The following is a 25,610-nucleotide window of genomic DNA, read 5'->3' on the forward strand; positions in this document are numbered from 1 at the left end:
TATGAGTTCCATGTATAACAAAATTGCTTTGCGAATGTGTCCATTATTCACATAAACGCAATAAATCTCCACCGTCCTTTGCCTAAAACATTTATTTTCTAGTTGCTTAGAGGCAATAAATGCTTACTTTAACTGAAATACTGCAGTCAGAAAAAAAAATACTACATTATTGCCACTAGATGATGCTGACGATCCTAGAAAATAAATGTATTATGGTAAAGATTTGTTTTGCTGATGGAAATGATTGACACATTTGCAGACAGAAGTTTTTCTACAAAACCCCCTATGAGTAAGTGACCGGAGAGAAAGTATGTCAATAAGTATTTATGTCTTGATTCTGACAGACAACTAACAATCTATAAATGCTACACTTCAGCTTGGGGCAAGGTAACTATTGTGATACTATTGATTTATTGCTAGAAATACCCTAAATAAAAAAAAATCTACCTCTTCTCTGTTGGGTCCAGAATCCTTGGTAAAAATGTATTATAATATGTTGCACATCTCCCGGTCATATGGACTACTACGGACCACTTCCAAAACCTATCACCAATTTTTTTTAGAAATAATCTCAAAGAATTTCTAAATCAAAGGATTACAACAGACTTTCTCAACCTTTGCTACATGGTGGAACCCTTGAAATAACCTTTTTCGGTCTCAGGGAACCCCTGTTAAATGCTGCTATATCTACAACTCATGATACATCAGTGGAATGGTCAATGAAAGAGTGCTCCTTACATCTGTGGTCTTGGGGAAGAATTTCCCCCTACATGTGTAAGGAGCTAAAAAGATCATTGGTGTCACTGGGAACATATCTGAGAGGCAAAAATTGGTCATTGTTTATGGAACCTTTAGCAACCATTGGAGGAACCCTGGTTGAGAAACTCTGGATTAGAAGTTAGATTCCAACCTATTTTACTTATTACTCAAACTAATAAAAAACATACAAATATCATGGTATATTAAAACCAAACCCAGGACCTTGGATGCCTGATTACTCATAAAACACTCTATACATGACATACTGGAGGAACCAACACCGCTTATTGTAATGTAATCCAATCATCCATCATCGATTCACATCCAAACTGTGTTCATATAATAATAAACTCACATAAACCGTCCTCGGAGAAGCACCTCTCATCTGTTATGACCAACATTGGGGCTACATTTTATTTTATTTATTTGTTTATTTACTTTTTTTTATAATTTATAGCATGTGTATCTACACTGATCAGCCATAACATGATGACCCCTGAAAGGTAAAGTGAATAACATTGATTACCTGGTGACAATGGCACCTGAAAGTGGGTGGGATATATTGGGCAGCGAGTAAGCATGTTGTTTCTAAAGTTGATGTGTTGAAAGCAGAAAAAATGGGCAAGTGTAAGGATCTGAGTGACTTTGATTAATAGCATACCTCCCAACTTTCTGAGATGAGAATGAGGGACACCCATTATCAAAAGTATGTAGGCATAGGACACACCCTCTGCCACGCCCCTTTAAAGGAGAATTGTACAACAAACAACAAAAAAAGATGGGGTAAACCCACAAGTGCTTTTTTTGCACTACTATTCCTTCATATTGGCTTTTGTAATTTACAAATGCAGCAATTTAGAAATTGGATGAAAGGCTTAGCACTGGGAAATACTTTTTGATAGATAAGTAGTGCATTTTATATAGAACTATATAGCTCAGACAAAAATGAAGGACAAATGAGGAGGAAAGAGGGGCAGAGGGACTTTGTTCCAAATCAGAAACAGTCCCTGGAAATCAGGGACAGTTGGGAGCTATGGAAACTCCAACACTCTCCAAAACAGCTCTTGAGAGATGTTCCCAGTCTGCAGTGGTCAGCTCCGACCAAAAGTGGTCCAAGGAAGTTAAACTGGGGAACCTGTGACAGGGTGGTGGGCGGCCAAGGCTCACTGATGCACCTGGGAAACGCAGGCTGGCCCATGTAGTCTGATCTGATAGAAGAGCTACTGGAACTCAAATTGCTGAAAAGGTTAATGCTGGTTCTGATAGAAAGATGTCATAACACACAGTGCATTGCAGTTTGTTGTGTATGGGGCTGTGTAGCTGCAAACCACTCAGGGTGCCAATGTTGTACCTACAATGGGCATGTGAGCATCAGAACTGGATGATGGAGCAATGGAAGAAGGTGACTTGGTCTGATGGATTCAAGAATGGTTTGAGGAACACAAGGAGTTTGAGGTATTGACTTGGACTCCAAATTTTCCAGATCGCAATTCATCCGAGTATCTGTGGGATATGCTGGGAAAAAAAGTCCCATCCATGGAGGCCCCACCTCACAACTTACAGGACTTAAAGGATCTTCTGGAACTTCTATTGCAATGGAAGAAGGTGGCCTGTTCTGGTGAATTCAAGAATGGTTTGTGGAACACAATAATTAGTTTGAGGTGTTGGCAGTTGCCTGATCACTTCCATCTGGTAGTAGACAGTTGGCTTATCAGACTGACACACATTCCTGGCGGATCATGCTGATCCAATGTCCTTTCTGTGATTCTAACATAGAACAAGAACATTTAACGTTCTGACTTCACTATGACTTTCTAATCTGTATGCTTGTTCTTGTGTCAGTGAATTGCAGAGTATTGACACACAGCACAGCCCTGTCTGGCAGAGCAGGAGACCTGACTTTTTTTCTCATCTGCATTTAAAGGGTTAGATAGATCAGTGTTTCTCAACTCCAGTCCTCCAGGTGCCCCCAACAGATCATGTTTTCAGGCTAACCATTATTTTGCACAGGTGATTTGATCAGTTTCACTGCCTTACTAATTACCACAGCCATTTCATCTGAGGAAAATCCTGAAATCATGACCTGTTGGGGCGCCTTTTGGACTGGAGTTGCGAAACACTGGGTTAGATAGATCAGTGTTTCTCAACTCCAGTCCTCAAGGCTCCCCAACAGGTCATGTTTTCAGGATTTCCCTCAGATGAAATGGCTGTGCTAATTACTAAGGCAGTGAAACTGATCAAATCACCTGTGCAAAATAATGGGAACCCTGAGAACATGACCTGTTGGGGTGCCTTGAGGACTGGAGTTGAGAAACACTGAGATAGATTCACCTTGACAATTCTGGCCAATCAGAATCAATCTGGTCCATCTTGAAAGTGCTGCATGAAGAAGAAGGAGAACAGCAGGGATTTTCGAATCCCTGGACTGCTGGGGTGTTGACAGCTCACCAACACCAGAGGTAAGTACATCGGGGACCAGGGCGGTGGGGAGGGTGTCTGGTATTAATTGACCTTTACACTCCAAAGACATGCTGGTAGGTTAACTGGCTCCTGTCTAAATTGGCCCTAGTATATGAATGTTAGTTAGGGAAATTAGATTGTATGCTCCTTAGGGTAGGGACTGATGTGAATGTACAATGTTTATGTAAAGCGCTGCATAAATTGACAGCGCTATATACGTCCTTTAAATAAATAAATAAATAACACTTTAAGTAACACTTACAGGTTGTGTTCCTCCCCCCGCCTGTGACTGGACAGTAAAGATCAAGCAGGAGACTGATGAGCTCTTTCTGCTGCCCTCTCCTCCTATCAGTATGTTCCCTGTTAGCACATTAGCAATGCAGCACAACTGATTGGCTCTGTGTGCTGCTTATCCTTAGTCTGAGCTCTGCAGTACAGGGGACTGCAAGAAGCTGATACCAAGTCAGATTCAGTTTATACTGCTTGTAATTGAAAAAAAAAAAAGATGTATTTATTGTATTACATTTATTGATATATTAATGAACACAGACCTGCATTATTTGCATATTTAAAAAAACAAAGTACATACTCAAATTTTTTCCAGTGCACAGTAGGGTGTGGTGAAACATTTGCACGGCAATGTGAATGCAACCCAAATAAATAAACCCATTAAAACATATTTTGCTACCAGGAACAGTAAAGATGATAGAATTACACGTACTTGACATTGAGATATTTTTAAAGTCAGTGAAGGGTCAGGAATGTTGTAAAGATACACATCAGATCTTTGGGGAAATGGCAGAAGAACCTGTCCACCTGCATGAGCTTCCTCATATGAGAAACTGAGAAGGGGAAAACCAAGAAGACAAACCCACCGCCTGGACAGTTATATTATTTTGATTTTCAATCATATGTTGCTTTGCCTTCAATGTGAAGACTTCCAATGACTTCATGTCAGACGCAATTTACAATGCTATAGACCTGGCCAGGGTCAATAAGGTAAGCAAGATATTTCTACGCTTCGTAATTTCTGAATACCTTGAGAGTTACACATATATCACAAATTGGAATTTGAGTCTTTTACTTGTCTAAGGCAGTCATTTTCAACCAAGGTTCCGTGGATCTCTAGGGTTCCTCCAGAGGTTGGTAAGGGTTCTTTGAGCTGTGAGCAATTTTTGCCTCTCAGATATGTTCTCGCTGATACAAATTTTTTTCAGCTCTGTGTAATGCCCCGTACACACGGTCGGCTTTTCCGACGGAAAATGTGTGATAGGACCTTGTTGTCGGAAATTCCGACCGTGTGTGGGCTCCATCACACATTTTCCATCGGAATTTCCGACACACAAAGTGTGAGAGCAGGCTATAAAATTTTCCGACAACAAAATCCGTTGTCGGAAATTCCGATCGTGTGTACACAAATCCGACGCACAAAGTGCCACGCATGCTCAGAATAAATTAAGAGATGAAAGCTATTGGCTACTGCCCCGTTTATAGTCCCGACGTACGTGTTTTACGTCACCGCGTTCAGAACGATCGGATTTTCCGATAACTTTGTGTGACCGCGTGTACGCAAGACAAGTTTGAGCGAACATCCGTCGGAAAAAATCCATGGATTTTGATGTCGGAATGTCCGATCAATGTCTGACTGTGTGTACAGGGCATAAGAGGGTATTGTTCTTAGTGACTCACATGTGTAAGGGGAATTCTTTTTATTGACCACTAGGATAAGGGGAGTCTTCTCCAACTGACCACCAATGTAAAGAGGGCGCCTTCTCCTAGTGACCACCAATCTAACATATTATCTTCCACTGACCACCAATGTAAGAGCGAGCCTTCTCTTACTGACCACTAAGGAAAGGGGCCACCTCCCACTGACCACCAATGTAAGAGCGAGCCTTCTCCTACTGACCACTAATAAAAAGGACCTCCTCCAACTGACCACCAATGTAAGAGTGAGCCTTCTCTTACTGACCACTAATGAAAGGTGCCTTTTCCCACTGATTACAAATAAAAGGGTGTCTTCTCCCACTGATCACTAATGAAAGGGGGCCTTCTCTCACTGACCATCAATGTAAAGGGGGAGCCTTTTCACACTTATCAACCAATGAAAGAGGGGCCTTCTCCTACTTACCAGTTACCACCAATCTAACATTCATATTCCACTGACCGCCAATGTAAAGGCAAGTATTCTCTTACTGACCAGTAATGAAACGGTGTCTTCTCCCACTGACCACTAATGAAAGGGGGCCCTCTCTCACTGACCACTAATATGAGGGGGAGTGAAAAAACTCAAGCGCTGAAATGGATTACCCAATATATATTAGGTAGAGAACAATTTGTGAAAGTCATTTTATAAAAGTAAGCTGCTACCAATCTCAAGTGTTCAGACAGCCACAAACGTAAAGAAAAAAATATAATTGAAGCGCTTAACTAAGGAAACAATCTCGTGCACAGCTCTCCTTACATAAACGAGATGAATTGATTCAGTGTGAGAACCACCAAACTATGATCATGCATGAAATCGCATGGGAAAACGCATAAAAAAATACATAAAAAACGTGAAAAAAAAACAGTATGTGACAAAATACATTCGTGCTCTGTGTATAAGTGTACTTATATAAACTCAATGTAATAGATTAGCCATCAAAGACATACATGCATGTCCGGGTCTTGTTTGTAAGCGCCTCTCACTCAAAAACTGATCTTAACTGCTTCAGCGTCAGGAGGGAGACTCATTATTCAAAAGATCCATGGATAAGAAAAGAGGGGAAAAAAGGAACTCCAATGGTGTAGTAGAAATAATAAGGAGTTTATTACCTTAATTGACCATAGGTCTTAATACAAAAATACAAGTAAAAAATGTGTTTGATTAAAAAGCCGGCATAAAACAAAGGCTGAACGCCCGTGCAAACATAGGATGCGTGATGGCAAGCACTGCGAGACCACGTCCTTTTTTCCCCTCTTTTTCTTATCCATGGATCTTTTGAATAATGAGTCTCCCTCCTGACGCTGAAGCAGTTAAGATCAGTTTTTGAGTGAGAGGCGCTTACAAACAAGACCCGGACATCGTTATCCATCTGTCCCTGCAGAGGGTTATATCTGCAAGCTCGTATGACCTCGCCATAGAGGAGGTCCATCAAGTGCGGTAAGGGTACATCCATTACTCCTCTCCCGCAACTATCGGTGGCTTGGAAGTGTCTCTACATCTTTTCACCTTTTTTTTTTTTTTCAAATATAAATTTTATTAAGCGTCAACGGAGGGAGAAGTCCCAGTGCAACATACAGTAGATAAATGCAGTAAATATTTCCTAAAGCACATACAAAGTTGTAAAATTTTAGGTAGATATGTTTAACTTTCTGTTCAGAACACTTATGGTTTGAATTTTACCCTTTAGCGCCCATTTATCCAGTAACAAATGGATCTCCTCCCAACTTTTTCCCATTTTCCATAGAAAGAGGATAGAAAGAATTAAGACAGGAATAGATTGAAAATAAAAAACGATAGAGGAGATGGAAGCAGAGAAGCAGAAGAGGGGGGGGAGGGGTGGGAGGCAGACAGAGCAAGGGAATGTCCAGAAATGGCAATTGTATTCCCTAGAGACATCCGAGTGAACTATGAACCCAGAAGGGAAACACTTTCCTCTCAGTAAACAAAAGCATTCCAAATAGCCTAGGTGTCAGAATATTTCTCTCTTTTATGTTGTGCCGTGAGAACCAGGTCTTCCATTGTATTTAGCTCGTTTACCTTACGCAGCCATTCAGCGATGGTTGGTGCATTCTGTTTTTTCCAATGAATTGGTATACATGCCTTGGCTGCATTCGATAGGTGGCGTAGTAGGGATTTTTTATATCTTTTAATCGGAATGGTTGATAAATGTAAAAGGAAGAAGGCAGCATCGTCGGGGACCACATACTCAGTGAATTTCTGCGTGATACGTCGAACCTCCCCCCAGAAATTCTGTAGGTTTGGGCAGGACCAAAAAATGTGATGTAGGGTACCCTCTCCCTCCCCACATCGCCAACATCGATCTGAGGTGGCCGGGAAACATTTATGTAGTCTGGAAGGAGTGAGGTACCACCTTGTCATGATCTTATAGTTTGTCTCCTGGATTTTGGTGCATAGTGATGTTTTGAGTGCATGAACAATGATTTTTTGTTTTTGTGTCTCCGAGAAGTCGCGATTAAGGTCCCTTTCCCAACTGGTTAGGCAGGGGAGGTGTGGTTGTGTGGGGGGCGTATTGAGTAGTACGTACATTTTAGAGAGTGTCCTCGCTATTGGTTCAACGCCTGTGCATATCTCTCCAAAAGACGTCAGTTGTCAGTTGTCTGGAGTAGTCTTGAGGGTTAGGGATCGAGTGTAGGAAATGGTGTAATCGCACAGCTTTCCAAAAGGAAAGTTGGTATCTACCCGTCGCGTCGGTTAGTTCCGTTATCGTCGGCCAACGACCGTTCGTCACAAATTTTGCGGCATGGTCAAAGCCCAATTGTCTCAAGGACTCGAGCTCAGTGGAATGGAGGCCCAGCTCAAAATTTGGGTTTCCCAAGATCGGGTATAAGGGGGAGTTGTTTGAGGTGAGAGAGGAGTGAATGGCTCCTTGACTACTGTAGCTCAGTGTGGTACCTATTAATGGATGTGTTTTCAGTTTCTGGGGCAGGGTGTCGTAGCACCAGAGCGCGCCGTTTAAGGGTATGTCGGTTTGAGCTTGTTCCAACCGAACCCAAAGCTTAGTCGGTACATTGCGTCTCCAGTCTAGGATACGTCCCAAATGGATGGCCAGTCTATATTGTTTGAGATCTGGGAAAGCCAGACCTCCAAATTGTTTGGGAAGTGATAGCATTGTCCTACGGATACGGGGTTTTTTGTTGGCCCAAATAAATTTGGTAAACAGAGCATGTACTTGTTTGAAAAAGGAGTGCGGAATGTGTATGGGAAGAGCTTGGAGCAGATATATAAATTTGGGTAAGATGCACATTTTTATGAGGTTGCATCTGCCGAACCATGAATGCAGTCCTTTGTTCCATTTTTCCAGGAGGGACCTAGCTTTAGTTAAGATAGGAGGGAAGTTTAGTTCATATGTACGTCTAATGTCCTGTGGGATGTTTGTACCTAGATAATTTAACGCTAATGTCGTCCACTTAAACCGAAAGCTAGTTTGCATTGACTGCATGGTAAGGGGAGAGAGTGCGATACCCATGGCAGCTGATTTGGTAAAATTAATTTTTAGATTCGAGAGGAAACCATATGTGTCAAATTCTTTCAGGAGGTTTGGTAAAGAAATCGTGGGATTAGTCAGTGAGAAAAGCAGATCATCCGCATAGGCCGAAATTTTGTATTGAGTATCACCTATTGAGAGTCCTTGTATGTCTTGGTTTTGTCTTATTTTACAGAATAATGGTTCCAATGAGAGCGCGAAGAGAAGGGGTGAAAGAGGACACCCCTGTCTTGTTCCATTTGTGATGGGGAATGGGGATGAAAGTATCCCATTAGCCTTCACTTGTGCCGTGGGGTTGGAATATATTTTACTTATCCAGTTGATCATCTTATCTCCCAAACCAATGTGGCGAAGTACTGTGAACATAAAGTTCCAATTGACCCTATTGAACACTTTTTCAGCGTCTGTGCTCAATAACACACATGGGGAGTCTTTAGCGTTCGCCACATGGAGGAGATTTAATACTTTTATAGTATTGTCACGAGCCTCCCTAGTGGGTATAAAGCCCACCTGGTCTAGATGGACTAATGACTGTAGATGTTGGGACAAACGGGTTGCTAAAATTTTGGAAAATAATTTTAAATCAATGTTCAGCAAGGAGATGGGCCTATAGCTCCCGCATAAAGAGGGGTCTTTGCCTTCTTTAGGTATCACTGATATGTGAGCCTTTAAAGTATCCCTTGGAAAGGTTGCTTCTGCTCCAACAGCGTTGAAAAAAGCTACCATGCGTGGGCCTATGAGGGGTAGGAAGGTTTTGTAGTATTGGGCGGTGTACCCATCCGGGCCCGGGGCTTTTCCTGGCTTCATGTCACCAATGGCGTTTTGGAGTTCCTCAAGAGTAATTGGTGCGTCCAGTTCCTCCCCTATCTCCGCAGAAAGTACGGGAATCTGAGAGGACTGAACATATTCATTAATGGCCAGTTGTGTGGGTGGTGTATGTGAGAGATTATATAACTTGGCGTAAAAGTCCCTAAAAGCATTCGATATCTGTTCTGGGAGAGTGACTTTCTGTGTGTCTAGGCCCATTATTTGTGGTATGTAGGCTGCTTGTTTTTGTTCCCTAACTGCTCTGGCTAATATTTTCCCGCATTTGTCACCTGACTCATAACTGATTTGTCTGCAACGTTGTAACGCTGCTTTGGCTTTGTAATGTAACAGGTCAGAGATTTGTGTGCGTAGTTTCCCTAGTTCCTTCTCTGAAGTCTGGGATGGGGCGTGTTTGTGGCGCGCTTCTGTCACAGACAAGGCTTTAAGGAGTGTTGTTAACTGTTCATTTCTTTCTCTTTTTATACGTGCTCCATGTCTGATCAGCAAGCCCCTGAGGACTGCCTTGTGGGCTTCCCAGAGGACACCCGGATCACAGTCTCGTTGATCGTTCTCTTGAAAGTATAAGGTCAATGTTTGTGTTGCGTCCGCTAAAACTTCGTCAATCTGGAGAAGGCTTTCGTTTAGCCTCCAGGTCCTGGATCTGGATGAAAATGTCCCTGTGAGGGTATACGTGAGGGTGATAGGGGCGTGGTCTGACCATGTAATGTGTCCTATCGAAGAATCCACGACGGAGTGTAGTTGGGAGTGGGGTATTAAAAAATAGTCTATTCTGGTGTAAAGCTTATGTGTTTGCAAATAGAAAGTGTAGTCTCGCTCCCCCGTGTGCTGTAGACGCCACACATCGACCAATTGTGCTTTGTGTAGGGAGTTAGCTATATGTTTTCTGTGTGACGGGGGAACCGAGGAATGTCCAGAGGACGTATCTGCGGAAGGGATGAGGGGGACATTAAAGTCTCCCCCTAAAATTAACTGACCTTCCGTGAACTCCCCCAATTTGTCCAGAGTGTTAGATATAAAGGCGCTCTGGTGGTCATTGGGAGCGTAGATCGCCGCTAGGGTGAGTGTGGTGTCACCCACTCGTCCCTTTGAGCACTGCTTGGTGTTGCCAGGGGACCCTACTCGAAATTAGTATCGATACTCCTTTGGTTTTGGCTGTAGGATTAGTGGCGTGATATGCCACTGGGAAGTATCTGATTTTGAGCAACGGGAGCTTATCAAGTTTAAAATGGGTTTCCTGAACAAATGCAATATCTGCCCGGGAAATCCTGAGGTCAGATAAAAGCATCCGCCGTTTTTCTGGAATGTTTAGGCCCTTTGCATTGAGTGATAATACCTTTATGGAGTCCATCGCTCTGGCTGCCTAGAGGAAATAGGGGGGGGGGGGACCCAACAATCAAAAAAAAAAAAAAATAATAAAGGGGGGGGGGGGGGCAAGAGAGGGAGAGAGAAAAGGAGAGAGTATAGATTAATAGAATCCACCCAGAGGAGGAGAAAAAGAGTCTCACCCCTACTGTGAGGATAAAAGCACAAGACAGGTCACTAAATATACCTGTAATTATTCTATTAACAAGTAGTAACTTGAATACACACACAATCCCCCCTCAAAGTCGGGGGGCTTTGTGCAGGCCTAATTGGGGGAGAAGTTAGTACCTGACCAATAGGGCAAGGTCCCGACCCTCCCACCCACCCAGACAGACAGATTCGGTATTCTATTTAGAAGCAAACGACTGAGATGAACCTGAACAGTGGCAATCTAGAACATTCGTATTAAATCGAGAACAGGTTTAAAACATCGCAAATATACCTGATATTGAAAAGGTATAAGCAAGCATGAACCTTAACATTTACCCAATCGGTCTAGAGTGATCTGTAATCCCCTCCCCCAGTATTGTGTTAGATAGTAATGATGGACCCCTGGTGTTTCCCCGTGTCTCCCATCCACTAAGAAGGGTGTCCCACAGCACTGCTGATGTTGGGCCCTAGAGAGGTCCCTAAACGGTACACTGCTCTCCGGCACGTCTCTCAAGGATCGCATAACTCCGAGGTTTGATGATCCTCTGAGGAGTGTCATTTCCCCCCTTCTCCCTTCCTAACATAGTCCTACACCCCATATATCCCCAATCCGGGATCTATCTATTTCAGATCAATCCTCCTCCCTCGGCGGTGGGTGTAAGTCCTGAGCCTGTAAGGAAGGAGATCCCTCGACCCAGAGTGCATTCCCGGCAATATGTCAGCCTGATCTCGTCTAGGCGACTTCCGTCCTCCTCCCCCCACATCTCTGGAACTCCCCCATCCGTCAGGAATGGTCATCTTTTCACCTTTCTACCCTGATATGACACACCTAAGGAACGTTTTATCCTCTTTATACTACTTGTCTTTCACTGACTAAATGTGGTGTTTTTCAAGCGATTGGGGATCGCAATTTTTGAACTTTCACTTTTTTGCTTTTTCAGAATTATTCACAATTTTTGTCATGGAGATGTGGTTTAATTCATAACTTTTGTATGTTTTATTTTATTGTGTTATTTCTCTGCACTGGGATTTAAATTCACTACAGCTCCCAAGGAGCTTGTTAGTTGCAAATTTCATTACATGATTTATTTATGCTAGCGCACAAATTTAGTTTATATGGTTTTTTTACACTAATGAAAAGGGGCCTTCTCCCACTGACCACCAATGTAAGGGAGAGCCTTCTCCTACTGACCAATGTAAGGAAGCATTACACTGCCTACCAGTCTAAATGGGCACTTCGCTGACCACCAATGTGAGGAAGCACTGCAATGTTCATCGTTTCTTATCTGGCCATTATTATTAGAATTACTGATGAGCTGAACATACCTGGGTTTGGTTTGGAATTCATTTCTAAAGTTCGGGTGCAGAATCTGAATGTTAAAAAAACAGTAATGTCCATTTTCCAGGCTGATAGGCAAGGGATTGTCAAACCGATGGCATGGAGGGGCTGGGCACTGTCCTGGGGAAAATGCACTAAAGAACAAAAAAAAATAAAAATTAAAAACTCAGTTTGACCAGGAGCAGAGATTTAAGTATTGATTAAAGTGAAGTATTGGGGAATTCTTGACCCTCCCTGTGAAGAAATGCATTGTGTGATATATTCCATCTACTATAACAATACTGACATTTATAAAGGAAAAAAAATATTTAAATTGCCAGCAAAATAACAGCTCCCAACCCCTTCCATCTGTTTGTAAATATAGAGGCCGGGGATTTCATTCATCCATACCAGACCTTTATCCTAGATGAGGGTCTCATATAGTTTTTAATGGGGGATCCCCACAAAAAAATGGGTGTTCCCTTCCTAATTCATACCAGGTTCTTTACGTAGGGCCGGGACAAGGGGTGGGCAGGAGGGAGCAGCTGCCCTGGGCACTGTGGTATTATGTGAGGTGGGAAGATGCCACAAGGCGATGGGGGATTTGTTTTGGGAGGGGGGAATTTGGGATGCAGCAGGGGGTAAGAATTGTTCTAAGAGTGAAAATTTGATGAGGGGGTGCCAGGAGTGGTGCTTTTGGGGGATTTCTGTTGGGAAAGGGGGATGGGAGAGAGGATTTGTACTGGGAAGGGGGATTTGTGCTAGAAGAGGTGATATGGTAGAGAAGGGATGGAATTTGTGCCAGAAGGGGAATTTTTTGGGGGGCAGGGGTGTTTCTGCTAGTAGGGATGATTGGAGGGGGGGGGGGGAATTTGTGCAGGGAGGAGGGATTTGGAATGCGGGAAAGAGCATGCATACTTGGAGGGGAAATTTGAGGGGTAGAGGATTTGTGGTAGAGAAAGTGTTTTTTTTTGGGGGGGGGGGGGTTGTGCTGTGGGTATTTGAGGAGAGGATTGGAGCTGAGAGGGGGTATGAGGGGGCAAATATTTGTGCTGGGAGGGGGGATTTCAGCAGGGGTTCTGGGAGGAGGGGGAATTTATTCTTAGAGAGTAAACATGCGGGTTAGTGCTCAATTTTATTTTAGGGGGGTTTGTTGGCACATAATGCTCATACTTGGGGGGGCGCACATGGTTTGGTATGTTGTTGTGGAGGGGTAATGTAACCTGAATTTATGGGTGATTTCAATTCAAACAGTTGGGGCATCAATTTTACTTACAGTTACGGTAAAAATTCCATACATTTTTTGGATTTGGTCATTTATAGAGAAGGTACTAAATTATTAACCAAAACACATTTTAAAACATCAGACAGAAATGGCTTTATTCCTATTGACAGTTGCCACCACCCTCTCTGCATGAAAGCCATCCCCAAAGGGCAGTTTCGGCGTATTCCCTGAATCTGTTCTAAATGGAATGATTTTCATCATCAAGCACAATTTTTGAAAGGGGGACTCATCCAGAAGGGGTATGATACTACATCCTTGGAACAGAGTGTACGAGAGGCTGCAGATTTAGATAGACAAGATCTGTTGGTACCCAAAAAAAGAAAAAGGGAAAATACATCGGAAAACCAATTAGCATTTCTAACCACTTTTTCAAAACAACATAACTGGGTTAAGAAAATATTAATGAAACACTGGAAAACCATGAAAGAAGATACGGTATTGGGGACTTCTCTTCCTGATAAGCCAAGAGTGATTTTTTAGAAAAACTTGTACACTAAAAGATGTAGTGGCCTCTACTCCTGTTGAAAAGCCCAGTAATCCTAAAATGTTTGGAAATCTAAAGGGTTTCTACCCCTGTAGGAGATGTAAAGTCTGTACCAATTCTAACCGTGACCTCTTTTGCTCTGTACACACGACCGGTTTTGCCGTCGGAATAAACTCTGAAGGTGTTCTCTATCTAAGTTCACCTTAATTTTTGATGGAAAAAGTCCAATGGGGCATACACACGGTCGGAATATATGATGAACAGCTCCCATCTGACTTTTTCTGATGGACATTCCACTCGTGTGTACGCGGCATAAGAAATATGATAATAAAGACTTTACTTTACTTGCCATACAAAAGGGGATGGTTTACCTCCTTCGTTCCTTCGTTGTAAATGTGGTTACCAATATGTGGGCAGAACCAAACCACTTTGGCCATCAGAGTAGGTGAACATTTAACCAACATTAAAAAAAGGATTTAGTGGACACAGTCTATCTAAGAATTTCTCTCCGTGCCATCATAAAAATCCGTCAACATTGGAGGTGATTGCGATAGAGAAATACACCCCACATTGGCGCGAGACCCAGTGGATGTTTGACTGAGTGCTACCGATGCTGTGGACTCAATGTGGAGTGGGACATCAACTCCTTCATTATTAACTCTTGAGGGGTTGATGTCAGAGCACTTGACCCACCACTTCCGAGTATGAAATTTTCATCTACAAGTGTTATTTGTAGCATCTAGGGTATCTATGGGCTACTGGCTCCTATAAGTTTTTCAGGAATACTAATACTGTTACATGTAAGTCTCCCTTCTGGCCAATTTACTAGTAAGTTATATATTGATATGTCTAGGTATTATATAGTTATACAGCTTTATACCAAATGAAGGTTCATCTTGAGAATTAATTTATAGATAAGCTGTTTGTAAAAGAATGGGAAGAGACCCATATGTAAGGAGCCTGAGATCTAATCATATTTTCTGCTATCCCCTATTGTGCTCGTTATAAGTTGATATTTTTGTTCTATCCACTTTTTATGCTTTGGACTATGATAATTACCGTATTTATCGGCGTATAACACGCACCGGCGTATAACACGCACCCCAATTTAGGAGGGAATTTTAAGGAAAAAAATACTTTTAGGAGGGAAGTTGAAGGGAAAAAAACTTACATTTAAATGCCCATCATTGCAGCCTTCTCAGTGCAGCCTTCTCAGTGCAGCCTTCTCAGTGCAGCCATGTCAGTGCAGCCTTCCCCAGTGCAGCCTTGTTAGTGCAGCCATGTCAGTGCAGCCTTCCCCAGTGCAGCCTTCCCCAGTGCAGCCATGTCAGTGCAGCCATGTCAGTGCAGCCTTCCCCAGTGCAGCCTTGTTAGTGCAGCCATGTCAGTGCAGCCTTCCCCAGTGCAGCCTTGTCAGTACAGCCATGTCAGTGCAGCCTTCCCCAGTGCAGCCTTCCCCAGTGCAGCCTTTCCCAGTGCAGCCTTTCCCAGTGCAGCCTTTCCCAGGGCAGCCTTTCCCAGGGCAGCCTTCCCCAGTGCAGCCTTCCCCAGTGCAGCCTTCCCCAGTGCAGCCTTCGATCCCCTGTCCTGAGCTTTAAAATCGCCGACCGCGATTTGAAAATGGCGCCGCCGGCGCCAAAATACACCGAGCCGGTCCTCGGCTCTTTCCGGCGGCTCTCGTTCACTTTCGGCTCCACTCGTAGTCCCGAGCGGAGCTATCCGAACCTAGCCGAGTAGGTTCGGATAGCTCCGCTCGGGACTACGAGTGGAGCCGAAAGTAAACGAGAGCCGCCGGAAAGAGCCGAGGACGGCTCGGTGTATTTCGGCGCCGGCGGCGCCATTTTCAAATCGCGGTCGGTGATTTTAAAATTGTGACAGCTCGGGATCGCAGGGGATCGGCGTATAACACGCACCTGCGACTTTCCCCTGATTTTAAGGGGAAAAAAGTGCATGTTATACGCCGATAAATACGGTAACTATTGAGGTCAAACATAAGTGTCGTAGGTTTAATGTTTTCAAACTTTTTCTAGCAGTCAGTTCCTAATCTATGACAGATTGTTTTACATTTCCTACACTATACTGACACGCTGGGTCTTTAAAGTTTGGTTTTGCTAAATTTTTGCTAATTTTTAATTGTTTTTTTTTTTTATTTTATTTTCTCTTTGTGTCATTTTATTATCAATTTTTTTAATTTACTTTTTTAATTTAATTTTTATTTTTTACTTATTTCTATTTTTATTTATTTACTTATTTATTTATTTCAATATTATTATTATTTTTTTTTTATTACTTGATTTCTTTTTTCCTCCCCCTTTTTATTTTTTATTTTTGCATTGTCATTGCATCAGACTCAATCAATGCTTAAAGTCAATTAAACATTTTTTAACTGGCTGTGATATTTTAAAATACAGATTTTTAATTATAAAAAAAGTGATAGTTTCAGCACACACATTGCTTGTTTAATGGTTGAAAACAGCAAGCAGCTTTATTTGTATTGCTAATTTGTCACACAGCAGGAACAGCAATCTCATTTCAGAAGAAGGAGAGTTGTTTATTTTCCTTCATTGGGGCTCACATTGATTTTACAATTACACATCGCTTTTTAGATATATACATTATAAGTATATAGGTGCAATTTTACAATTTTACAAACATATTTAAAAGAGTTCTGTTTTACACTTTGTCAACTAAAAAAAAGGTTTTTGTAATAAATGGACTGTCTAAGGAAAATCAATTTGCTGATTTTTTTTTTTTTTTTTACTTAGGGTCAGCCCTTTGTGCGAATATTCGCCCTTGTGTTCCACCAAAACCGAAAGAACTTCCGACCCTGCCAAGGGCATCAAGGGATAGGGAACCGGGGCTGAGAAAACTTTCAACATCAAGGGACGGCTCCTGTTCTGGTGTGATCTCAGCATTGAATACACCCATACAGTCAGCAAAGATGGCAGATCCTTGTGATATGGGTAAGAAATCTGAGCCCCTTGAATTTTTATGACTATGGATATCTATCATGTAAACATTGCATTCATTTTTTTAACCTCTTGCCAACCACCTCATATAGGAGTACGGTGGCAGCGCGGCTCTCCTGTTTTTGGATCACGTACTTAGAACGTGATCTGGCACTTTCAGGTAGGGTGTGCGCAGGGGTCACTCGGCAGATTACAGCTAGTGAGGAGGAAGTGGGGGGGGGGGGGGCGACTCTGTATTGTGCTATGTGTGTCTTACGGATGGACACACAGAGCCAGCTAGAGAGCGAGCATGCACGAGTGCCCCCATAGCAAGCCCCTTGCTATGGGGCATTTGGCAGAGGAGGATCGGGGGCTGTTCTGTGCAAAAACCATTGCATAGAGCAGGTAAATTATAACAAGTTTGTTAATTTTTTTTTTAATCTGAACGTTTACAATCACTTTAATGAAGTTCTGTATTCGTTAATATATTATTTAATTTAAATTCAAATTTATTAAAAAGTTGCTCTGTTGCTGACCAGAAATATTGCTATATACTTACTTATACCAGTTGCTTACTCCATAGTACAATGCTCAGCATTGTATAAAGTGTTTTTTAAGGGTGAAGTTTTTTTTTACCTTCACACATTTAATGCATGAAGGTAAAAAGCCTCCTGTGTGCAGTGCCACCCACCCCCTAGCCCCCCAATCCTTACCTGAGCCCCCTCCGATCCAGCGATGTTCTTGATAGCCTCAGCTGTATGGGGATTCTCCGCCCTCATTGGCTGAGACAGCAGAAGGAGCCCATTGGCTCCCACTGCTGTCAATCACAGCCAGTGAGCCAATGAGGAGAGAGCATGGGGGGGGAGCTGAGGCTCTATGTGTCTTATGGACACTCAGGAGCAAGCACGCAGCAATGCCCCCAGGGCTTTCTCTGGGGGCCCTGCTCAAGGGGGAGGAGCCAGAAGCGCCGGCAGAGGACCCAAAAAAAAGAGGATTGGAGCTGCTCTGTGCAAAACCACTGCACAGAGCAGGTACCGTATATACTCAAGTATAAGTCGTTCCGAGAATAAGTCGAGGCCCTAATTTACCACAAAAAAAATGGGAAAAACTTATTGACCCGAGTATAAGACGAGGGTGAGAAATGCACAGCTACTTTAAGTGGAAAAGAGGGTCAACAATGCCCATTTGCAGCATCACTGTGCCCATTTGCATGCCTCACTGTGCCCATTTGCAGCCATAGGTCCCCTGAACTTCAAACTCGGTAGTTAAGGGTTCCTAGATGCCCCCTAGCTGCAGCCAAAATTTGGGGTCTCTGAACCCAAAGGGTCCCGAAATGACATTGCTGCAGATAGACACAGTTGACTGAATTTGGGGCCCCGTATCTCGGGGCCACTTAGTGCTAAGAACCCCAAATTTGGGGTGCAAACCCAGTGGAACTAGCACCATAAAATTTCCAAAGCTGGGGTTTCTAGCACCAAGTGGCCCCGAGATACAGGGCCCCAAAAATCAGTTCAGAAAATGTCAAGCACTTTTCTGCAGCAGAGAATGACATTTTCCGAACCAGTTTTGGGGCCCCGTATCTCAGGGCCACTTGGTGCTAGGAACCCCAGCTTTGGATATGTTATGGCACCAGTTCCACTGGGTTTGCACACCAAATTTGGGGTTCCTAGCACCAAGTGGCCCTGAGATATGGGGCCCCAAAGTCGGTTCAGAAAATGTCAAGCACTTTTCTGCAGCAGAGAATGACATTTTCTGAACCGATTTTGGGGCCCCGTATCTCGGGGTCACTTAGTGCTAGGAACTTCAGCTTTGGATATGTTGTGGAACCAGGTCCACTGGGTTTGCATACCAAATTTGGGGTTTCTAGCATCAAGTGGCCCTGAGATACGGGGCCGCAAATTCGGTTCGGAAAATGAAATTTTTTGCTGCAGAAAAGTGCTTGACTCGAGTATAAGTCGAGGGGGGCACTTTCAGCACAAAAAAATGTGCTGAAAAATTCGACTTATACTCGAGTATATACGGTAAGTATATTTTAAAAAAAAAAGAATAGCAAAGCTTTTAATATCACTTTAAGCATGTATCAATAATTATTTCCTCTTTTTCCAGATCCTCCAGGAGTTAATGGAATTTGTGATGAGATACTCCGCCGGTTAGGAATGAAAAAGTACAAGAAGTCAAAGATGACTGTCAGTAACATTTTAACAATTGGACGCGATAGTCTAAAGGACATTGGGCTTCGTACTATAGAAGATGCTCCATGGTATTTCCTAAGAAAGCTTATGTCGCTAAATGTGAATGCACGGAGAACACATATAGAGGAATCAGAATCGGATCTGAACATAGAATTTTCAAATCCATCATCTGAAAGTATTGACTTCAACAGTTCAGGATATCTCCATCCCCTAGATGTCCTGTGCATTCTTCTGCATTGCTCAGACAGCTTTTTACAACAGGAGATTGTGACAAAACTGTCTATGTGTCAGTTTGCAGTACCCCTGCTACTCCCAGATTGCAATGGTTCGGAATGCACCTACATGTTGTGGGCATTGAGGGACATTGTTAAAAAATGGAGACCCCATTCTCTAGAAGATAGGAATAGTTTTAGGGAAGACAATGTGGTGAATATCCAGATGCCAGTTTTTTCTTTTGTGAGGCTAGAAGATTGCCGTTTATCCAAATCTGCCATCCTGAACCAAATACTAACACCACCCCAGCAGTATCATAATTTCTTCATACACCGAGACATGGAAGGTGGATACGTTAAAAAAAAACTCTCCAACGGCTTGGTAGAAATGTTTTGGTATTTGCCTGTTGGTCAAGAAAACTCTGACATTTTTCCAGAGCCCATTGCAGTTACAAACCTACATGGCCATATCTCTTCTTATTGGACACAGTTCAGCTTCTTAACCCAGATATCGTCTGCAGTTTTCATATTTGCAGACAGTGTTAGCGAGACGGAGTGCATGCAGTTGTCCAAGCTTGGAGATGCCAACAGCAAATATTTCTTTGTTTCACAAAACCTAGAAATAAACAACAGTACATTACAGTCATTGAACTCAGCATTAAACATAGATGACGGGCATTTTATACAAAAGAAGAATAGGAATGATGCCGCTTTGGCTCGACAGCTACAGAACACAATGAAAGAGTTCATTAAGAAACCCACCAAGCAGGACACCTTGGAGAAGATGGCAGAGACCGCTTGTGAACTTGGAATTCATGTAGACGAGCTCCAAAAAGAATGTCAGTCAGCAAAAGAGGGAGCATTAAAAATAACTAAAATAATCCATGACGTAGCAGGGTATAAAAAGGAAACAATGAAACTACAGGGAGATCTATGTAAAGAACTGGCCAGAACGAGAACAGAAATATGTAGAATGAGAAGGCAAGGGGAGGAAAATTCCCAACTCTACAGGGAAAAACTTGAAAATAAAAGGACAGAATTAATCAGACAGCAGTATTCGCATACTCCATCTCCAGGCATTGTTGCCTTCACAGAGGCAATATCACAGAAGAATCACTCAGAGAGATGCTATTTTATAAAATGGATGAAGATATTCCTTGATTCAATTTCTAGAACCAACCTATTAAAATTACAGAACCAGTACAAAGCCAAAGACAGCTCAGATATTAAACAGCTAGACTTAATCATGTCCAAGAGCTCTCTGGGTGTTGAGCACTTCATACGAGAGTTAGGTCAGTTTAATGATGCCGAATGCAATCTTTTGAAAATTAATGAGATTCCAAATGAGGAATGGAAATTTAACAAGCTCCCAGAAATTGCAGCAGAACTTTTACTGGATGGCTTGCCACTGGAATTGATTGATGGAGATTCCACCAGTATACCACTGGAATGGATAACTAATGTTTTGAGTGAGCTAGACAAGAAGACAGGAGGCCAGTGCCGAATTAGAGTTATAACTGTCCTAGGGGTGCAGAGCACAGGAAAATCAACCCTTCTGAATACCATGTTTGGTTTGCAGTTCCCAGTGGCCAGTGGACGATGTACAAGAGGAGCCTTCATGACACTTATTAAAATTGAAGAAAACTTTCAGCAGGAGCTAGGTTGTTCTTTCATTTTGGTACTTGACACAGAAGGTTTGAAAGCTCCAGAGTTGTCTTCCCTGGATGGATCTGACCAACGTGACAATGAATTAGCAACCCTAGTTGTTGGCTTGAGTGACATTACGATCATAAACTTTTCCATGGAAAATGCAGCAGAAATGAATGATATTTTACAGATAGTAATACATGCATTTCTAAGGATGGAAACGATTGGCAAAAAACCCAAATACTACTTGCTACATCAGAATGTCTCTGATGTTGCTGCTAGTGAGAAATGCTTAAGAGATAGAAGGAAGATTATGGACAATCTTGATGAAATGACAAGGACTGCAGCAAAGATGGAAAAAAAGAACGGGATCAAGTCTTTTTCTGATGTTCTGGATGCTGACCATAAGAACCATAGCTGGTACATTCCTGGTCTCTGGCATGGTGTCCCACCAATGTCTTCAGTAAGTACAGGTTACAGTGACAAGGTTTATGAATTTAAAAAATACCTACTACATGTCATGAAAACATCTGAAAGACAGGCCCAAAGCTGGAGCGAATTTTCGAAATGGATAAGAAGCTTGTGGGAAGCCGTGCAATATGAAAACTTTATTTTCAATTTCAGAAACAGCCTGGCGGCAGATGCCTATGATCAACTACATGTTAAGTATAATGAGCTGAAATGGAACTTCAGCAAAGTCATGTTTAAATGGATACAGGAGACAGAAAATATAATCCGGAATCAGCCAAATTCACAGAAAGAGCAGATCGCAGATCCAACGAATAATATGTACGAGATATTTCAGAGAGAAGAGAAACTCATGCGAGAAACTTTAGAAAAGTATTTTGACAGTGGAGCTAAAAACGTCCATCTGATAGAAAGATACAGAGAAGAATTTCTCAGGAGCATAAGCTCCCTAAGGAAGCAACTTGAAGACGATGTAAAGCAGAGATTAAAAGAATATTGGCAAATTCAGAGAGTGAAGGCTGTGATTCAAACAAATCAGAATACATTTATGGAGGTTATTGAAAAGAAAGCCGCAAGCAAATACCAAACCCTCAAAAACTGCGAAGTCTTGCTTAATCACGATGAAGAGTTTGAGAAAATATGGAAGGAAACATTTATGGAAATAAAAGTTATTAGCCTGCATATACGCAACATTGGTCAAGAACTCCTACACCAACTTAGAAGGGACATGGGGCACAGCATAGGAGCAGTAACTATGAAGTTGCACAATATACACAACTTGAAAGAATATGAAAAGAAATGCTTTACAGCCCAGCCACATCACTTTGATGCAAGTTGGTACAACACAGCCTCTAAAACAATCTCAAGCAAATATCCTGATAATCGATTGGTTCAAACGAATAAGTATGTGAATGCACTGCTGCGCAAGTACAAATTGCACGTCAGTGCTAAAATGAACACAAAAGAGGATTACCATGACACCTATTGCCAAGAGCTTTTAAATATGGTAAACAAAGAACTCCAAGAGAGTGCTGCTCAGAAACTTAATATATCACCTCAGTTTGAGTTAGACTTGAAACTTCATGTCTTCGGGAGAGCGGCTCCCATGTTCCAGAAGATGCACGAGAACTTCATCCAAGAAAATGATCCAAGGATCAGCTTGGAGAAGTTAAAACCTCAGTATCTCACCACCTTTAGGAATATATTCCTTGAGAAAGATCAATGTAAAAAGAGGGCAGAGGACTTTTGCTGTTCTTGCCTGAAACCCTCAATAGTAGAATTTATCTGTAAAAACCTTGGGAGAGAAATTGTGGATGATATTTTGCTCAGTGAACACTCCAAAGAATACAGTAGTCGAATGTTTTTCCAGTTCAACCTGCTTAAAAATTTGCTGGAAGAAAAGGACTTTGACCAATATATGATATATATTAATAATTATGATGTGTTTGTGAAGAGAAAAATTCAAGCACATATAGTAGACAATTATGGGAAACGTGGTGGTCTTAACAATTTACATGAGAAAATTATTCTCAAAATCACACATGTGGTCAACAATGCGTTGAAAGATCCAACTGTACAAGAAAGTACAAATGTCTCTTCCTTTTTGAAAATGTTTTGTAAGCTTTTGCAAAAAGAATTAGTCATTCCGAGGAACGCTATGAATGTGATTTTATTCCAGAACAATGACAAGGCCCAGCAATTTTCTGAATACATTCAATCTTCCTTCTCTAAACAGGTGGATGAGATTTTATTACAAATGAATTCTCTAGACATTGACTATGTGCTTTCCATGGTCACTCTGAATCCGCAGGATCAGCTGTTTAAGAGAATTTTTGGATGTGGCAAGCTATGTCCATTCTGTAAAGTTCCTTGTGAAGCTGGAGGACATGACCACACCGAGCATTTTGCATCAGTGCACCGACCTCAGGGGCTTGCAGGATACAAAGACCTTGAAACTAATGCCCTATGTAACTCCATATGCTCCACCGATGTGGTAGGAAATGGATGCTTCAGAAATTCATACACACAATGGGTCCCTGAGCGTTACAAAGAATACCGTAAATTCTTTCCAGACTGGGTCATTCAATCTGACCCAGGCATCAATGCCTCAGATTACTGGAAGTTTATCTTAAAAGAATTTAATGACCAGATTGCAGAAGAATTTGATGCAATACCAGCCGAAATCCCAATAAACTGGAGAAAAATAACAAAAGAGCAAGCCATGAAAAGTCTAAGGGATTCATTTAATCTTTAACCCATTTATGCTGTCTACCAGCCACCTGTTGAGTAGGCTTTAATTCTCGGGAAGCAGCATGGCTTCTGTATTATGTGGAGACCCCTAGTTAAAGCGTGTGATCTGAAACCAGCAGAATGCTCCCCTGATCATTAAAGCCCACTTAAAGGGCCTATCAGGTATTTATGGCCAGTTAAAGGACTGCTATTGGTAAAAGCTTTTGAAATGTTACCTTTGTGAGAAAACTGATACTGTAAACCAGGACCAGAGGACTGATATACAATATTCTGCAAAAAAAAAGTTCAAAGCGCGTGTAAAGTAGAACCAACGGTAAAACATTTAAATATTTTTTTTCCATTTGGGGGGCTTTATATAACCCCCTGTCATTTTTTTGCCATTCCCCATTCCCTGAACTTCCTATCCCATAGCCCCAACAGGAAGTGTGAAAAAATCCCTCCATAGTGAAGATATCCCTGGTTATCACTAGAACTAGTGTCCACATTGAAAGATTTCCCCTCTATTCCAGTTCTGGTGACAAACCCAAATTAGTGATTTTCTTTCACTTTCACTCTTATTGAAAATGGTCATCAGGAGCAATAGAGAGGATGAATCTTCCTTATGGGGGCCCAGCCATCAATAAAAACCAATTCCTCTCCATGCTATCCAAAACTTTAAAAAAAATTGCCTTTAGTTATATTTTAGATGGAATGTATAATGTTAAACTGAAAATTTGATGCAAATAAATGAAAAGTTTGATGCAAATAAATTATAAATGTAATAATGTTTAAAAAATAAATCTATCTAGTTATTCTATGTATAGTTTGTGAGTTATACAAATGTGGACCCCTGACCATCACACCTACAGCATATCAGCATGCTAGACCTCTCATTTATTAATCATGGCTATTAATATGGAGTTGGCCTCCTTTTGTGACTTCCACATCCTCCACTCTTTTAGGAGGGCTTTCCACAAGATTTTGGAGGGTGTCTGTGAGCATTTGTGTCCATTCAGACAAAAGAACATTTGTGAGGCCAGGTACAGATGTTGGATGAGAAGACCTGGCTCTTAATTGGTGTTCCGATTCATGATTTGTATCTGCTGCGCTTGGTAAACAAAATAACAAAACACTAGGTTTAGCTGCTCGCACAATGTTGGTGAAAAGTCAACAAAATTGGATAAAAAAAAAAGGTACAGGTGCAGCACTTAAACATCAATATATAACATGATAGTCCATAAGGCAAAAAAAAGTCCACAGAAATTATTCAGAAAGAAACGGTCTCTGGAGTGAAGTGCAGCTGCAAAGCACACAAGTGATAAGTCCATCACCAACGCCCAAACACACTGACTCTTATGCCCCGTACACACGATTCGATTATCGGACGAATGATCGCTAGTTTTTTTGGTATGCTAATATCACGTCGAATCTGATGAGTTTACTAAAGTCACGAAAATTCCCGTATGACAGAATAAAAATTCGGAAGTGATGTCATGTGTTGTAATGCATTTGTATTGCATTTCCGAACGATAGCTGGCATCGTACAAACAAAAATTTCTGTGCATGTCCAATAGAATAATATCGGATGAACTGTCCTGATCGGCTCTCGATAGCTCTGTACTAACGATCCGATAATCGTACGATCGATTTGAATGCGGCATTTTTAGTACGATTTTCGGATTGTGTGTATGGGGCTTTACCCCCCTCTTAGGCCCTCGTTTCAAAGGTCAAACATGCATAGGCAGCAGTCAGGTATAAGCCAGTCTTTGTACAGCTAGGCAGACATTCATTTGAATCCTCTAAAGCTCGATCATCCTCATAGGGGAATAAGAAAAACACTCCTCATGGTGCAGAATCTCTTTCCAGTTTAATTGAGAAAAAAGTAAAAATACTCACCATGCCTCTTAACAAATACCTTGGGGTGTCTACTTTCCAAAATAGGTTCATTTGGGGGGTTTTGTGCTATCTGGACATTTCAGGGCCTCCGTAACTGTGATAGGTAGTGAGGAGTAAAATCACAATTTTACGCCTTTAGAAAGCCTGAAGGCGGTGATT

At 41.9% G+C, this 25,610-nt stretch overlaps 1 protein-coding gene across 2 annotated transcripts; it reads left to right on the forward strand.

Moving 5' to 3' along the window:
• The first annotated feature begins 4,080 nt into the window (after positions 1-4,080).
• On the forward strand, positions 4,081-25,044 carry LOC141148516 (up-regulator of cell proliferation-like). Of its 2 annotated transcripts, none has more exons than XM_073636047.1 (3): positions 4,081-4,218; positions 16,625-16,822; positions 18,914-25,044. In XM_073636047.1, the coding sequence occupies exons 2-3, from the start codon at positions 16,801-16,803 to the stop codon at positions 23,578-23,580; spliced, it is 4,689 nt and encodes a 1,562-aa protein (XP_073492148.1). In that variant the 5' UTR covers positions 4,081-4,218; positions 16,625-16,800; the 3' UTR covers positions 23,581-25,044. The 2 variants fall into 2 exon arrangements, with proteins under 2 accessions (XP_073492148.1, XP_073492150.1); XM_073636049.1 differs by having other exon boundaries at positions 18,923-25,044.
• The last annotated feature ends 566 nt before the right edge of the window (positions 25,045-25,610 follow it).

The sequence above is a fragment of the Aquarana catesbeiana genome, linkage group LG06 (assembly GCF_042186555.1).
Source record: "Aquarana catesbeiana isolate 2022-GZ linkage group LG06, ASM4218655v1, whole genome shotgun sequence".
Taxonomy (NCBI): domain Eukaryota; kingdom Metazoa; phylum Chordata; class Amphibia; order Anura; family Ranidae; genus Aquarana; species Aquarana catesbeiana.

Coding starts and splice junctions, on each gene's coding strand:
- LOC141148516 (XM_073636047.1), top strand. CDS start 16,801: ATGGCAGATCCTTGTGATATGG. Junction 16,823..18,913: donor GGCAGATCCTTGTGATATGG/GTAAGAAATCTG, acceptor CTCTTTTTCCAG/ATCCTCCAGGAGTTAATGGA.